Source organism: Rhipicephalus sanguineus, chromosome 6 (genome assembly GCF_013339695.2).
Source record: "Rhipicephalus sanguineus isolate Rsan-2018 chromosome 6, BIME_Rsan_1.4, whole genome shotgun sequence".
Classification (NCBI taxonomy): domain Eukaryota; kingdom Metazoa; phylum Arthropoda; class Arachnida; order Ixodida; family Ixodidae; genus Rhipicephalus; species Rhipicephalus sanguineus.
The window spans coordinates 73,274,349-73,291,712 of NC_051181.1; the positions used below are offsets into that span (position 1 = coordinate 73,274,349).

Consider the following 17,364-nt stretch of genomic DNA (forward strand, 5'->3'; position numbering starts at 1 on the left):
GAATATGGAAAAAGCGCTAGGAGGTAGCAACTTCGGTTTTAATCTGTCACACAAACAGGGCGGCGTGATGATCGAGCAGAAGCTTCCAGCAATATTTTATGCCGACGATATTGTCTTGTTTGCTGACAGTCGAGAGGATATACAGCAGCTGGCGGATATATGCGGAAAGGAAGGGGAAGCTCTAGGACTAGGATTTGATCCTTGTGATCAAGCGATGTCCTTGTGATCAAGCGATGATCCTTGTGATCAAGCGGTGTCAATACAGGGCCAAGAAATACCGAGGGTGAGCGAATACAAGTACCTAAGAGTATGGATAAATGAGGGTGACAGGTACATGGAGGTACAGGAAAAAGCCTCGGCAGCGAAAGGAAAGAGGAATGCTGCAATAATGAAGCAGAGAGCGTTGTGGGTGTACAATAGGTACGAGGTGCTTCGAGGTCTGTGGAAAGGTGTAATGGTTCCTGGACTTACTTTTGGGAACTCAGTGGTGTGCATGAGGGCAGAGGTGCAATCGGGAATGGATATAAATCAAAGGACTGTGGGACGCCTCGCGTTAGGTGCTCACGGGATGACGACAAATGAGGCTGTAAAGGGCGATATGGGATGGGCAGGTTTTGAGGCGAGGGAGGCTCAGAGCTAAATAAGGTTCGAAGAAAGGCTAAGGAATATGAAGGACAGTAGATGGGCAGAGAAGGTGTTCCGTTATTTGTATAGGAAGAGCGTGGACACACAGTGGAGAAAAAGAACTAGGAGGCTCACTAGTAAATATACGGCTGGTAGTGTAAGCAGTATGTCAACAAAGAGCGTTAAGCGAAAAGTAAGAGAGGCGGAGACGATTTACTGGACGGCAGCAATGGAGAAAAAACCGGCTTTGAGTAACTACCGAAAGGGCAAACATGAAATAAGGAGGGAGGCATTTTACGATAATTCATGGGGAAGCGCTTTACTGTTTGAAGCGAGATCGGGTTGCCTTAGAGCGCGTAGTTATAAAGCGAGGTTCAGTAAAGAAGAACAATGCACGTGCTGGGGAAGATAAGGAAACGGCGGAGCATGTTCTGATTGAATGTGGAGACATCCACCCAGGTCGACGTTTGGGCACGAGCCTACATGATGCCTTGGGTTTTAGAGACAATGGAAAGCTGAACACACCCGCGATTCAAATAAGGAAGAGACGGTTAGAGTATTGGTGGCAGGAAATTAGAGAGAAAGGACAAAAATAAATATTGAAAAAAATAAGGACATTCTGCCGTAAAGGGCAGAGAACGGAGCTGAAAACTTCAGTTTTTTTTTTCTGGCGTAAGATAGTTTCGATTGAAGTAGAGACACTAGGCCAACACTAAGAAAAAGAAGAGTAAAGGGTTTTTTTTTTGTCGAGCCTGAAGGCATACTTGTCACCGCCCCGTTATAAAGGGGACGCTCATAGCGGGACAGCGGTGGAACGCCGCCGATATGTTACAGCTGACGGCTCGACTGGGACACGACTACCCTCTATGTGGTGACATGAACGCTCATCACACCATGTGGGGGAGTCACACCTGCTCGTCACGAGGAAGGAATCTGGTGGACGTGATCCATCACCTGGGCCTGCAAGTCCTGAACACCGGGTCCTTCACCTTCCTCCGCAAAACAGGTCGACCCTCGTGCACTGCCATCGACGTCAGCCTGGCTAGCGAGGCAGACCGGTACGACTGGGCAACGCAGCCTGACTCCTGGGGTTCGGACCACCTGCCGATCGTCATCACACCGGCGGGAGGGAAAATCCCAAGGACCAGGCAGTGCAGAACAGTCGATTGGCGCGCTTTCCGGCAGCAGCTCAAAGAGGCCCCGGAGGACCAGGACTTCCTGGATCTGGTGGTAGCAGCAGCGCAAGCAGGCACAATCCAGTCCTGGGTGCCCGAGAACCATCCTTTGCCAGACCTCCGCCACCTGAACTTACGGGCTGCCAGACGCAGGGTTGAGAGAAAGTACCTAAAGGCCCAGTGCCCAGATCATCGAACTTTTCAACCGTGTCGATGCCGTATGCCGGCGACATGCCAACCGTCGCAGACGGCAGAGTTGGCAGGGCATCTGCCACTGTCTTAGCCAGGCGAGAGGTGGCGCAAAAGCATGCGGCTTCTACGGTCTCTCGTCATCGGACCAATAGCGCGGCAACCCGTACTTGCAGTGGCCATCCGCTTGGGCGTCAGTGAGCAAGAACTGGCAGACGGCTGGCCGATCGCTTCGCGGCACTGCCATTAGCCCGACCTGCGGCCATCACCACCACGCCTACCGCCGCCGCACGGCCACCACCCTGCCTGGACTGCCAGCCAAATTGCAGCTCTCTGCCAGGAGCCCATTTTCGAGCACGAGCTGAATGCTGCTCCGGCCAGAACCAAGCGCCGAAGTGCCCCCGGCGCCGACGGCATCTCATACCAGATGCTGCGTAACCTGGATGTGGCTGCACGACAACGCCTGTTGAGGGCTTTCAATGACGTTTGGCAGATCGGCACTTTACCTGAGGCCTGGCTGACTGCTGTGGTGGTGCCCGTCCGGAAACATGGCCGTCCTGGTGCAGCCATTGCATCCTACAGGCCCGTCTCTCTTACCTCTGCTGCCTGCCAGCTCATGGAAGCCAGAGCTCTGGCACGCTTTAGTTGGATTGCTGGGGCAACGGAGTTCCTATCAGAGCAGCAGACAGGCTTCCGGCGCCACCGCTGCACAGCAGACTCAATTGCGGATGTCGTCTCTACCCTGGAGGAGGTCAGGAGCAAGGACAAGGTGGCCCTCCTTGTACTAATGGATGTCCAAAGCGCTTTCGACGGCCTGCCACATATGGTAATAGAGAGTGCTCTGGACGCACTCGGCATCACGGGCTTTCTGCGTGCTTTCATCCGTGCCTTCCTAGCCGGACGGACCCTCCGGGTTAGAGTTGGATGCGCGGTCAGCGATCCAAGGACAGTGACAGCCGGCGTCCCACAAGGCTCTGTCCTGAGCCCCTTTTTGTTCAACTTGGTGCTGGCAGGGCTACCTGGAATGCTACCGGTTGACAAGCGCTACCCCACGCAGTGCTCCTTGTACGCAGACGACGTGGCACTGTGGGTTAGGGGGCCCAGGCGGAACCTCACTGCCATTAGGCGCTCCCTGCAACGCTCCCTGGATGCTGTGACCTCTTTCTTCAGAACGATCGGGCTGATCGTGTCCCCCACGAAGACGGAGGCGCTGCTGGTTCACCCCAGAGTCGCTCCGCGGAGGGCCATCCGAAGGCTTGTGTTGGGAGACCGGCCAATCCCGTGGAGCAAGGCGGTGACGTACCTGGAGCTAAAGATCGATCACCGCCTCACCTGGATACCAGCCGTCAAACTCGCGACCTTGAAGGCCACCAGGGGCAACCTGTGGGCAAGCTGTTGAGCAGGGGCCAAGGGTGCACCCCGCGACAGGCACTTCAGCTCTACCAGGGGGCTGCAACGGCAGTGCAAACCTACGCACTGCCTCTGGTGCAGCTGGCGCAACACCGCAAGGAGCAGTTGGAGCGGCAACACCGCATGGCGATTCGGCGCTTCATGGGACTCCCGCGCCAGTCGCCCGTGGCTGCTTCATTGGCAGAGGCCCAGACGTGGCATCTGTTTCTCCTTATGCTGCGACAGGCGCTGCATCATGTGGACCGTCTCCACAGGGCCCCAGGGGGCGATGCCCTCCTACGGAGACTGCGGAGCCGACCAGCTTCACGAATGGGACAAATCTGCACACTCTATGAAGAACTTGTGCCCGCGGCTCCCTGTCCTATCCAGCCCCCTCCACCACACCAGCAGCCTCTGGACGTGCATTTGGAGTTGGGCAACCTCAGCAAAAGGCGAACACCGGCGTGCGAGCTCTACCAGTCAGCCGTGGCGAAACTCCACGACAGGCTGCGGGGGCACCTCCTGGTGTTCACGGACGGGTAAGTCCGGGACAGCCCCCGCTCGGCCGCGGCTGCCTGTGTCATAGCAGCGACTGGGACGACCATCCGGTGTCGCCTTCCCTTCCACGCCAGCTCCACTGCAGCAGAATTGGCTGGCCTTCACTTGGCACCGACTACCTCGCTGCTATGCCACCCCAGCTGCCCGTGGCGATCCTGTGCGACTCCCGGCCAGCCCTACAAGCGCTGCTGCAGCCAGACCAAGCCGGCATTACCCTGGCGTTACTGCACGCCAAGCTAACCGCCATCGAAGCTAGCGGTGTGCGTCTGTCCCTTCACTGGCTTCCCTCGCACGTTGGGATAGCCGGTAACGAGGAGGCCGACGCCGCCGCTAAGGCAGCACACCACGGCGACACCCCAGTCACCAAGGCGGTAGCCCTGTCGGACTACTCCCGGCAACGACTGCATTAGCTGCTTCCAACGGACCACCCTGACAGGCGGGTGGCAAGCGGCAAACCACCGCCACCCCTACCAGAGACCGGCCTGGAGAGACGCGAGCGGTGGCTACTGCTTCGCCTGCGGACCGGCAGCGCTTGGCCTGCGGCACGCATGTTTTCCAAGGGCCGCTGCTCATCGCCTGCGTGCCGCAGATGCGGTGACGACGAAACTTTGGAGCATATAATTTGCGCCTGCCCTGCCCTAGCCGCTGAACGACGCTTGATGGCGCGCCGCTATCGCCTGCTCGGTCTCCCTGCGACAACGGTGGAGGACTTTCTCTTTCCCGCACGGTCAAAGCTACAAGCCCTGCGAGCCTTCCTCGAGTTTTCGGCTTCTGCGGACCTCGCCACCTTATAGACGAGCCCTTTGGTTTTGTGCTCCCGCCTTCGCTCACAACACGCTCTTGCCACGCTAATCACTCCTTCTATCTTCCTTTCTTCTATCATCTTTACTTCCCCTTCCCAATTCCTAAGGGCGCTGAGCCGTGCCCCCACGACGGGAGGCAGAAAATAGCGCCCCTTTTCATTTCTTTCACGAACCTATCTCTCTCTCTCTCATAGCATCCATCCATCCATCCATCCATCCAGCAGCGCCGCTAAGCGTTGCTTGGGAAGCCTATAGTCTGGAGTACACAGGCAGCAGCACTTGCCAACAGATCTAAGGCCCGTATTCACAAATGCTCCTCGACTCGAAACTCGACTTCAAGGGATCCTTGAGGACTGTCTCGCGTTGCAGAAATCACTCTCGACTCGAAACGCTCCTCGAACGGAGAGACTCCTCAGTGTGCTCCTCGAGAATCTCGAGGTAGGTCAGAAGCTCCCTTGAGCGCTCCTCAGAACAGTTTGCAGGCAAACATGGCAGACGTACGGTTACTTGACTGCTTTTTGGAATTTGCTTTTCATGTTCATGATGTTTCCGGCGAACTTGCAAGAGAGTCAGATGCCACGAATTGTGTGCCTAGGCACTGGTTAAGGGATCGCTTGAACCCTTTAAAAGAGTACAGGGACACGCAGTTTCTCTCAAGGTTTCGCTTTACGAAGAGCACCGTAGCAAGTCTACTGACATCTCTCCCGCTCAAGTCGAGCACGGACAACACGGACAACAGCGCGTGCAGTGCGCACCAACGAGCCGACTGTTGTGTCAGTTGTGTCGTCTGCCATACACAAGGGCCCTTGCACAGCATCGAGCACCCAAGGAAGTTGCTAGTTAAAATAAACTTTTGTATTATAATAACTACGTTGAGTAAGTTAAGACTTTTTTCTTTTGTTGCTGTTAAAACTAACCAAAATGAACTACAGGTGCGAACGACTCATTTACAAACAGACGGCGCTCGCAGAGAAATGCGGTCGTCTGCAACATTTGGTTGTCTGCTACATTTCGTTCGTGTGCGAAGCAATCGTTGCATCACTTTTTCAGTGCGATGGAATCTATGCCGTGAAATATAAGTTGAGCAGCTCAAGGTAAGATTCAGTTGTTGTGGTCTTCTGTTTTACACCAATTTATACTTGTTTGCCACCTGACAGCGGAATATTTCTGTGCGAGAACTAAAATAAGAGCACACTGCGTGTGTCCCCTTCCAAATGGTCGTCTCGGGCGAGCAATTACTGATCCCATTGCCTACAGAATAATATGCAGGCGGCACGTACACGTGTTGGTATCTTCGATGCGTGTAAAGAAGTAATATCGTAACCTGCTACCGCTCGATCGCATACTAGGCTGTTATGTTGCCAGACACAACAACGTCAGTAGCTCAGTCGCCACAAAACACGATAACATCTCCTCCGGTGTATCACCGACTCAAAAAAACGTACAACAATTGTTTAGAATGGAAAATAAAAAGAAACATTCTTGTTTTGAGGCTCAAGGCATGCTTTAGACAGCATATCTTGCATATTCTCTTGTCCGTGCGTCCCTCAAGTGCGTTGAGGTGGAGGACGCCTTCGTGAAGGGCTCCTTGTCAGAGAAAACGTTGAGGGACATCCTTGAATGTCCCTCGCCCCTCCAGTTGAGGAGAAGCATTTTTCTCAACTCCACGGAGTCGAGGTGGAGGGTCGAGTCGAGGAGCGTTTGTGAATACGGGCCTAAGTGTGTTTTGTTGTAATTGCGTCTTTCAGCGCAGCTCTTGAGGTACGAACACATTGGCGACGCGGCACTCTCCCGCGAGCCGCTACCCGCTTTCTCGATGCCGCTTTTCTTGCTCCCGCCTCCTCATTCGCTCGGGGACCTATTTTCGCCGCGGCCTCCGGCTGCCGCGCGAGCAAATCGCCAATCAGCGCCGGCTTTTTCTCCCCTTTCTTCTCACACGGGCTGTCGTCATTGCAACCAGACATTGTTCTCCTCACCCGCGCCACCCTTCTCCCTCTTTCGGGGAGTATTCGGGAGCCGGCGGGAGGGTGCACCTCGACATGTCCACTTTTGTGTCGTGATTCGCGCCCGCAATGCGGCCTGTAGCGAGAGGGAGACGTGAAGGCGGCCGACGTGGCCGTGCCGAAAGCTCGCCACTTTATTCGAGACACGACCGACCTTGCGACGGCGGCTGCAAGCGTCCTAACCGCCAGGAGCGTGAGCTCGTTCCACTGCTCGCGCCTCGAGCTCTGAGCATGAGCTGCGCGAGAGGCGCGGCGCGTAAATGGTAAAACGATGATGATGATGATCGTGAGCGATGATGATGATGCCGCTACACGGCCAAACATCCGCTGCTTGCCGTGCACAGGGGCCGACTGGCGGGACGCCGCCGCGGCATGCTTTCCGCCAGTGTGCACGTACCTTTAGGCGCCCGTTCCTGCGTTGAGCGGCGTCGCCGTCGTCGGCGTAACCGATAGAGCGAACGAGGACAAAATAGAGCCAACATGGAGCGCAGTGAGCCGCTGTGTTAGCGTCTGCAATGCCTCGTGCCTGGTCGCGCTTCTTGTGACAGTGCAACGCATGCCTCTCGCGCACGGGCACGCGAAAGTAGGTTGACCTTCGAGGCTTGGGAAAAGAAGAAAACGTGTGGTGGTCGAAGCACACTTTGTGCGTTGAACGCTCTAGCGCATGGGTTCTCAAACTGGGCTCCGTGGGACAGAGGGGCTCCGAGAAGGACAGCTTTGGTTTCCGCGAGCAGCCAGAACGAATGCAACCTGCTCCCGTTTTATCCCCATTAGCACCCAACTCATTTACCTAGACAGGCAAATTTGCATTGCATTTTCTATTTAACGAAGCCATCCCACGCTGGATCCGCACATCGGGTGTCTGCGGGTAGCGAGAAATCCACGTGGTACCAGCACTAAAGGCTCTTTCTCTAGCGCGCCATTAAACTTTCCCGATTTGTGGACACGCGGTGACATCGTTCGTGGAGCTTCTACAACGTTCGTGGATTATCTAGTTATGGAGATAACAGAACTCTATTGAGTAAGAAACACTTGACGTATCATTTGCTGCGATGCCAGGTGCGTCTGTCCAAATGGTCCGCCATCAACACATCTCTCGTTTTGTTGTGAAGTCAAGTTATAGGAGCGTGACGGTGTGTCTACTTAGTTTCGCCGTTGTTTTGCCTCCCATTTGAACGAGTTTTGACAAGACACGCTTACCAAAAAAACGTGAGGTCTATGCTATTTCCTGCACTGGCATGGGACGCTACATCTATGCGCAGCGGTGAGTGTAGGACGCTTTGCTATAACTGTCAAATACAAATCAAATCAAATCAAATCAAATTTTATTCCGGTGTACAGCGAACACTGTATACCGACCTGTAACCATATTAGTGATGCAGAACTATCGGTAAATTGACTATCGATAGTATCGATAGTTTCTTTGAAACTATCGATAGTGTAAACAAACTATCGATAGTCGAATCGGTAGTACCATTGGTAATATTAGTAGCGATATTACTGCCACACGTGTTTATTGCTTTGTTTTGATATATTCGGGTTTCACCCACAGACTGTCAGCTGCGTTTGACGCAGACCGCGCCGCAATGTTTGAGAAGTTTCGCGATTGTTTGACATTTTAAGGTTACGCACAGGACGCGAATATTCAAGTTTATTCGAGAGCTTACGCGAGCAATAGCGATAACACTGGAAGGTTTGATGACTGGTGTATAAAAGACGAAGCGTTCCACCGATTGTCAGATTACTCGACGGCCGGCGACTGTTCTCGCCGCAATCAGTGCGCAGCGTGTATCGCTTGTATTCTGAGTCGATTTTCTGGGCACAAGTTCGACCAAAAAAAGTGCTTCGTATTTCCCAGTCTTGCTGCAGCATTCTTCAACGTCACAACCACGTGACAAACTATCCATAGTGGTGTGAATAACGATGCTCTTGCCAGCTGGCCAAATTGCCAAAATATTTTCGATAGCCTACTATCAGCTTCACCTAATTTATGAGGAAATTTTTATCGAGAGAAATTATTTGCGCAGTGAAAATGGTGGCATATGTCCATCAATAAATTAATATTTAAAAGCAACCAGTTACATCTTACGATTAACAAACTTAGTTCTTGATAATTTTTTTATTTTGCAATCATCAAATACAATATAAAACTGAAGCCGCGCAGTTCCACCCCCTGTAACGGCTTCCTTTCCGCTACAGCTTAATAGTTTGACTTTATGGCCATGTGTCAGCGAAGCACTCTGGTGAAGAACGCAAGCATGTGAACTTTCTTGCCCCTCAGCCTGCTCCTCCGGTTGCACTATGTACCACGCGCGCGGGGAACCAAATTTATTCTGCAATGAGTTCGCGCTGTTGATTTTAAACTATCGATATAGTACTTACTATCGATAGCACTATCGATAGTATCTTTTGCCATCGATAGTTCGATAGTGACTCAGCTATCGATAGTATCGATAGTACCATCGATAGTTCTGCATCACTAAACCATATGCCACCATATACCAACCTGTAAAGCTGCAACGCCGCAGCAAACCGAGAGATCTACCGATCTTCAGCCTGTTGGAACAACAATGGCACTGCTTGAGTGCTCTGCAATGCACCCCACTATCCACGCCTCGCGAAGAATGAAACTGAAACTGTACAAAAATATCCGTAGGCAGTTCGCTAGCTAATGCTATCCCATCCGAAGCCTGTACCTCCTATCATTCCCATGGTGGTTGAACGATCGCAACGCCAGTTTACTCTCTAGCTTATTGTATTAAACAATGTTGGTGCTCAAACCAGTTCAAGCTACATGAACGGGCACCTCGGTGCTTTATTCGTAGGGCATCGGCGTTCACGTGGCAGAGTTTTCATACACGCTGATTTGCACTGCACTATGACGGCTTTGTAACCAAACCCTAAACGAGTGCTTTGATACGCGCAAGATGCATCACTTCATGTCGGATTTGGGCTACACATGCATTTATGCATAGCCTTACGACCGTTGAATCAGTCGACGGCCATTTCGCAGTGTGACTGGCATGCCTTGTTTTAAAAGGGTACTGACACAAAAATCTTGGCCTCGCGTTTTTTTTGCTCCAATGTGTTGCTGGGGGCCTGTTAGTCGTAACACGGCACGTCGTTTGCTGCAGCGCGCGGCAGATAATTAATTACAGGCACCTCATTACCGACCAGTGCCAGTTTCGGTTTCAAAAACGACGAGCCTCCGGGCGCAACTATCACCACCTAGCGGGTGCAGTGCTCGCTCACGTCGCGAACCGCACTTCCGCGCTATTCGCGAGCAGCCGCCGAGCAGTAGGCTGCTGGAACGAACGCGGCAAAAAAACATGGCGGCTATGACGTCATACCTCGTTGCAGCGTGGTCACGTGAGAGAGAGAGAGAGAGAGAGTACAACTTTATTGAGAGTCCAGTGCAGACGCAGAGGTTGTCCCGCGCCACCCGGCTACTCCCACGTTGGGACCGGCAGGTCTAGCCTAACGGCCCTGTCGCGGGCGCACTGGACGGCCAGGATTTGGTCCTGTAGGTTTGGGCTACGCAAAAGCGCATCCCACTCGGCCTTGCTGTAAGTCGGGCCGAGCGACCCGCACTCCCAAAGCATGTGCGCTAACGTAGCGGCCTGCCCGCAAGCGGTGCAGGCGGCATCGGGGAATTTGTGTGGATAAATTTCATTTAAGTGTGCTAAAGATGGGTACGAATTGGTTTGAAGTAAGCGCAACGAGACTGCCTGTGCTCGATTGAGTTTTGAATGTGGGATCGGGAAAGCCCGCCTCTCCATGTAATAATACTTGGTGATCTCGTTGTGTGTGGTTGGAGTGTCCTTATGCCCTGCGTTGTCGGCGCTGGAGCCATCGCCCATGTCGAGAGCAGCGCGGTCGGTGAGCGCGCGCGCTGCTGTGTGGGCTGACTCATTCGGGTTCAGGGCAACGCCCTTTACTGAGCCGATATGTGCGGGGAACCAGTAAATGGTGTGAGGGACCATCCCATCTCTGGTGGAGCTGTTCAAGATCCTGGCGGCCTGTGTAGATATACGGCCCGTTTGGAAGGCTCTGACTGCCGCCTTTGAGTCGCTGTACACCTCTTCACATCGATCATTTAGCAGAGCGAGCGCAATGGCCACTTGTTCGGCCACCTGCGGGTTCGTTGTGCGTACCGTGGAGCAGTTCGTAGTCGAGCCGGTCTGGTCGACGACTACCGCTGCGAACTTTTTACCGTCTCGATATGCTGCAGCGTCGACGAAACTTGCACTTGTACCACCCTTTCCCAGTTGCTTCAATAGAGCTGTCGCCCTCGCCCGACGACGTCCCTCATTGTGTACAGGGTGTGTGTTGCGGGGGATTGGAGCAACAGTGATGTTTTCTTGTACATGTTTCGATATGCGCACGCTATTTGTTTCCACTTCCATTGGGTTGAAACCGAGTTCGCTAAGTATGCGCCGACCGGCCGTCGTCGTGGACAATCTAGCTAGCTGCGATCGTTGCTGCGCTTCCGCTATCTCGGCCGCAGAGTTGTGCACGCCGAGTGCGAGTAGATTCTCGGTGTGTGTGCGTACTGGAAGCCCCAATGCTTTCTTGACGATCTTCCTGATAACAACATCGAGCTTGTCCCACTCCGACCTGAGCCAGTTGTGCATGGCAACGGTGTAGGTTAAGTGGCAGAGCACGAACGCATTAATGAGTCTTAACAAATTGTCCTCCTTAAGGCCTCTGTGTCTCCCGGAGATCCTTTTGACGAGTCGAAAAGCGTTGTCAGTCTTGGCGACGATCTTCCGCATAGCGGTGCCGTTGCCGCCCTTCGCTTCGATAAACATGCCGAGAATCCTGATGGTGCCCACCCTCGGGATTTCCTCCCCATCACTGGTGTAAACGTGTATGTTACTTTCTTCGACGGGTTTCCATCCCTTGGGTCGGGAGCCCCGTTCCTTCCTGTAGAGCAGGAGCTCCGACTTTGCGGGTGAGCATCTGAGTCCCGTTGGGCGCAGATACGCTTCCACCTCGACTACTGCCTCTTGCATGGCATCTTGCACCCGGCCTTCGCTGCCGCCGACGCACCAAATCGTGATGTCGTCGGCGTAGATGGTATGCTTGATGCCGTCCACACTAGCCAGTCTTTTAGACAGTCCAATCATGCAGAGATTGAATAGCACCGGAGAAATCACAGATCCCTGGGGCGTGCCTCGATGTCCAAGCGGTACGTCTTCGGAGAAAAAGTTCCCGATGCGCAGCCTCGCTTTTCTCCCAGACAGGAAGGACCTGATGTAGTTGTACAGCCTGGGCCCAAGCTCGAGGTTCGCCACCGTCTTCAGGATGAATTCGTGCTTGATGTTGTCAAAGGCCTTCTCCAGGTCTAGGCCAAGAAGAGCCTTGGTATCTCTGGAGTAACCATCAATGACTTGGTGTTTAATGAGCATCATTGCATCCTGCGTTGAAAGGCCGGCGCGAAAACCGATCATATTATGCGTATAAATGTCGTTTCCCTCCAGGTAGTCGTTAAGTCTGTTGAGAATCGCGTGCTCTGCCACCTTACCCACACAGGACGTAAGGGAGATGGGGCGAAGGTTCTCGACGCTAGGCGACTTTCCTTGCTTGGGGATTAGTACGGTATCGGCTAGCTTCCATTCCTCAGGGACCTTACCCGTTTTCCATGCTTCGTTGATGAAAGCAGTTAGGCGTTCTATGGATGCGTCGTCGAGGTTTCTGAGGGCTCTGTTTGTGATCCCGTCCGGCCCTGGAGCCGACTTGCGATTTAGCGTTTGAATCACTCGCCTAATTTCGATCTCTGAAAAGTCTTCGTCCAGTTCTGGAAGAGGGGGGCCACCATAGTCCGGGAACACGCCGTCTTCGCCCTCTCGTTCGACTGGTAGATACTTGGATACTAACCAGGCAACGAGTTCTTCAACCACCTGTTCTTTGGTGGCCTCATGCAGGGCAAGGGCTAGGGTGTGCCTTTGGTTGGCCTTAGTGCTGTGCTCATCCAAGAGATGCTTCAGAAGGTGCCATGACTTGCCGTTTCTGATTTGCCCATCGACGGACTCACAGAGCTCGTCCCACTGCTGTTTGCACAATGTGTCGCAATGTTCTCCGATTTCCTTGTTCAACTTTGATATTTTTTGCCGCAGCCTACGGTTGTGCCTCTGCTCCTTCCATCGACGCATTAGAGCATCCTTGGCTTCCAGCAGGTGGGCAAGCCTGCTGTCCATCTTCTCCACATTTAAGTCTGATGTTATCTTCTTGGTGGCAGTGGCGATATCTCTGCGGATGTCCTCGCACCATTCCTCGAAGTTGTCGGGAGCACCGGGCCTTGTAGTACGGATGTTGCGAAAAAGATCCCAGTCAACCACCGTGAACTCTCGGACTCTGCTACGATCCACCTCTATAGAGGTCTGCAGGACGTAGTGGTCGCTGCCAAAGTCCATAGCGGTGTTGGTCCATGCATGGTTTTCAACATTCTTGATGAAAGCGAGGTCTGGCGTCGTGTCTCTGGTCACCGAGTTGCCTATCCGCGTAGGGAAAGCCTTATCAGTTATTAGGGTTAGGTCTAGTTCGTTGGCGTCCTGCCAAAGGTCCCGACCCTTGCTCGTGTCATATACGTATCCCCATAAGCCGTGTGGTGCATTGAAGTCACCGACTACGACGAGAGGGCGAGGACCAGCTAATTCCACTGCCTTCTCGAGCAACGTCTTGAACTGCTGGCGCCTGTGCTTGGGATTACTATAAACATTTAACACAAATACACTGTTTTTACGTTGATTGCGCCGTGGTGTGTCAAGCGAAATCTCCGCCATTACATGGTCTACCTTGCAGCTGATCAGTTTCAGGTCGTGGACGAGGTGTGTTAGCTTCTTACTTATAAGTGTGCAGACACCTCGTCCTCCTGACTGCCCAGGAACTGCACGGTAGCCAGCGAGGGACGCTGCAGAGGCTAAAGTCTCTTGAAGTGCTATAATATGAGGTTTGTCCGTTATTGTTCTAAAGTACTGCTGCAAGAGTGCTCTTTTACCAGCGTACCCCCTGCAGTTCCACTGCCAAATGCGGATATTGCTTTTATCGTTGGCCATTGGAGATTCTGCTTTCATCTCCGCCCTGGGAGGTCAGTGCTGCTCGAAGATTCTGTCCCTCTGCCGGATGGACCCCTGGTCTATCGACGGTTTTCACGTTGCTTGCCGACGCTCCATGTGGCTCCGATTTATGCAGTTTTACGTCATTTTCGAGCGCTGCGATACGATCGTTCATTGCCCCTAGCCCCTCGATTGGGTTGCTGAGTACAGCCTGCATCTGCCTAACGCTCTCCGTGAGGCTAGCTACACTCTCTGCCACCATCTTGATGTTCGCCGTAATTGTTACCAGTGTCTGTTTAATCTCCTCTACCTGAGATTCCGTGTTCTTAAGCTTACTCACTACCGCTCTGCGTTTGGTTGCCATGGGCCCTTCTCCAGCAGGGACCGGCACCGGCGTATCGGTTTCGCGTTCAGTATTGCTGTGCAGCGCACTTAGCATTTTCTTAAATTCCGCCATTTCGTTGGCCATCTTGCTAACAGTTTCCTTAAGCTCTGCGTTTTCTTTTCTCAATCGCGATACCTCCGCGTCCCTAGCATGCTCTGGGGGCGGGTCGCATTGCATGGGTTGCTCGCCGTCGCTGCTACGAACCCTGTCAGCCCAGGTGAGGTTTGACTTTTTCCTGCCTTGGTCCTCGTTGGCGTGGACTGCCGTGGATGGCTGGAGCCCCGAGGCATATTTGTAGCCTGGCCTGGGCGAGGTGTCCGGGCATGTGCCGGCTGCGTCAGCCCTTCCCTGGTCAGGCCTGGAACTGGACCCGGAACGGGCCCGGGATCCGGACCGTGTCCTGGACCTGGAGCGTGCCCCGGATCTCGAACGGGACTTTTGACGCGCCCTGGATGTGGAGCGGCTCTTGCTGCCGCCTCTGGTTTTCGATCTCCCTCGCGACCTGGATCGGCCTCCAGTTGCCGATGGTCCGGGCTGGTCCTGGTGATGACAGCCGTTGAGCTCGATGGAGGCGTCCACATCGAAGGATGGGGACCTCGCCTGGATGGCGCGGGCCTTCAGGCCTCGCCTGCGCCTGACGACATAGGGTGTCTGATATCGGTGCTTGCAGTCCCTGGATGCAGTGAGGTGTTTGCCACCGCACAAACTACATATCGGTTCACAAACGTGATGCTCGTTTGGCTGGATAGCTTCTCTGCAAGCCCTGCATACTGACGCGTCGGGCGTCGGACAGACGTCAGAGCGGTGTCCAAGTCGGCCACAGGCATAGCAGACATCTACTTGCTTCCTGTATAAAGTGCACTTGATTAGGGTGCCGCCGTAGGAAACATAATTGGGAACCTTGTATCCGTCGAAGAGCACTATGACCACTCCGGTACTCTTGATTCTCTTCGCCCCAAGGGCCAGCGGATTTCTTGCATTAACAATCTTACGGTCGATGGCTTCTGGACCGTCGCTAAGCGGGATCCCGCGGATGACTCCCTTGCATGTAGCATGTGGAGCAGCCACGTATGCACTGACTTCATGGTCCTGACCGGCCACGGTAATAGCTTCGACGTTAACGTAGTGCTTGACATTCTCTTGGCTCGGAGTACTCACGACCATGATGTTTTGTAGTGGATTAGGGCACATCGTGTCCGAGTTTCTCTCGCCCGGATCGAGTCCTGCCGCCTCCCATATGGCCTCTGCCACGACAGACGGGCCAACCTTGCTGATACACAGGCCGCCTCTCGGCCTCACGATGATCTTGGTTTCGTCCCGGGGCAGCGGTGGCATCTTGCTGGCCCTGATAATGTTTTTCTTGATATCTCCGAAGCCGTGAAAGCCGGGCGTAGGCGCTTCAGCGGTGGGCTTAGACGCCGGCGTTTGGGCGCCGAGAGCTCCGCCGGCTTTCTTCACTTCCGATCGTCTTCTAGTCACCGTAATCCACCCGGAATCCCTGTTATTCTCCTCATCGTCGACCTGGGTCCCCGCTTCGTCGCATTCCATCTCGTAATTTGGCGAGAAAAAGTCCTTTTTTTTGTCAGAGAAGCGATGCCTGTGCGCCGCGGAGACAGCGACGCGGCCGGGTCTAACGGCGGCGTCTAGCTGCACACCCGGCGTGATCGGCACGAAATTCACTTATAAATGTGAAAATAGTCCACCCACCGGTGCACTTTTGGTGTCCACAGAGTCCCGATGAGCTCAGAAGTCCGATGCAACACACTTTCGGTTGAACACGGCCTCACAAAGCACCAAGAAAATAAAAACACACGGGAGCCGATCGAATCGCGTCCGACCTGCACAGCGCCATCCTCGCGTTCCCGTCACGTGAGGGAATTAGGGGGTTACCTAAGGTCACATTTAAGGGTGTCAGTAGCGCGGGGATGCCGATCGCTCACGCAAACTTGAAAAATCATTTAAAATAACTTCCAAGCTTTATTCACTGTTGCTATATTGCAGATTATATACGCATGTGGACCAGAATCGATCCCGCAGGCTATCTCGGCCGCGAAATATTGTGTCAGTACCCCTTTAAGGGCCAAGCACCTGATGGTATCGGCGTGCATCGTCGTCCGCTGTCGTGGCGGTCCATGTGCTTGAGCTAGAGAGGGCGCTACCGCCGTGTGGCACTGGCCGTGTAGCGACAAAGAGCGAACGACGCGCGTTGACTATGGAAACGCTCGTTCTGCGATGAACAAATTATCTTGACAGTGGAGCGAAGGCGCTACGGAGGCGGGGCTTCCGCACATTCGTCTTGCTCCGCAAGTAGTACGGCAGCTTGCGGCTGATTTCTGTTTTGCTCGCTCGCGTTTTTAGATGCGAAGCAGCTCTTTTACTAGCCTGTGTAATGCTGTCCCTCCGTGCGTCCGTAAGAACGCGCCGCAACGCGCTCCCCTCGCCGCAGGTGTTGGATGTTGGTTGGAGCAACACCCAGGGTGTTGGTTGGAGCGGTGCCAAGTAGGTCACACCGCAGCTGGGCGTTGACGTCACGCTCCCCTCGCAGTGCGCGCTGACGTCACTCTCTCTCTCTCCTGCCGCGCGCTCGCCGTAGCGCCCGCAGCTGCCGCCTCGTCGGTTCGCCCGCAACACCTGCCGCTACCGGAACGCTACCGGAACGTTCGGCGGCGGGAGGAGTCGCCGTTTACGCTCGGTGTCGGCGTGCGCTACGCGCGTTTAACGTCGACCTGGAAGAACCATCCGGAACCTCTCGAAGACGCTCCTGCTCCGAGTGCGTTGCGGTGCGCGTCGGCGACATCGCGATCCTCGCGCTGTACCTCGCTCCCAACCTGCCGAAGGACCAGGTTCAGCGCTGTCTGGAGGAGACGCTGACTGACTGCGCCGAAGCGTGTCGACGCGCGCGGGAGACTTCAACGTTGACGTCAGCGGAGGAGGAGGAGAATTGCTCGTCGATTACATGCGCGACGTGCACTCGCTGAAGTGCGTGTCGGCGGAACGGAAACTACCCACCACGATAAGGGGAACGTGCATCGATCTGGTCTTTGCCGACTTCGATGTCGAATGTCTGCAGCAACCTCTCAGCGTGCACTTCACCGATGACAAGGCCTTGGTAGTCGAGGCGAAACGCGCGCCATCTCCGGTCCAGCGCCCGTGTCCACTCTGAAGAAACGACAAGACCTA

General features: G+C 54.2%; 1 protein-coding gene across 1 annotated transcript; it reads left to right on the plus strand.

Moving 5' to 3' along the window:
• The first annotated feature begins 1,518 nt into the window (after positions 1 to 1,518).
• Positions 1,519 to 3,920, plus strand: LOC119397346 (uncharacterized). The gene is made up of 3 exons (XM_037664779.1): positions 1,519 to 1,953; positions 2,239 to 3,375; positions 3,417 to 3,920. Exons 1-3 carry the CDS (start codon positions 1,519 to 1,521, stop codon positions 3,918 to 3,920), a joined length of 2,076 nt encoding a protein of 691 aa, XP_037520707.1.
• The last annotated feature ends 13,444 nt before the right edge of the window (positions 3,921 to 17,364 follow it).

Coding starts and splice junctions, on each gene's coding strand:
- LOC119397346 (XM_037664779.1), top strand. CDS start 1,519: ATGTGGGGGAGTCACACCTGCTCGTCACGAGGAAGGAATCTGGTGGAC. Junction 1,954..2,238: donor TACGGGCTGCCAGACGCAGG/GTTGAGAGAAAG, acceptor CACTGCCATTAG/CCCGACCTGCGGCCATCACC. Junction 3,376..3,416: donor CCACCAGGGGCAACCTGTGG/GCAAGCTGTTGA, acceptor ACCCCGCGACAG/GCACTTCAGCTCTACCAGGG.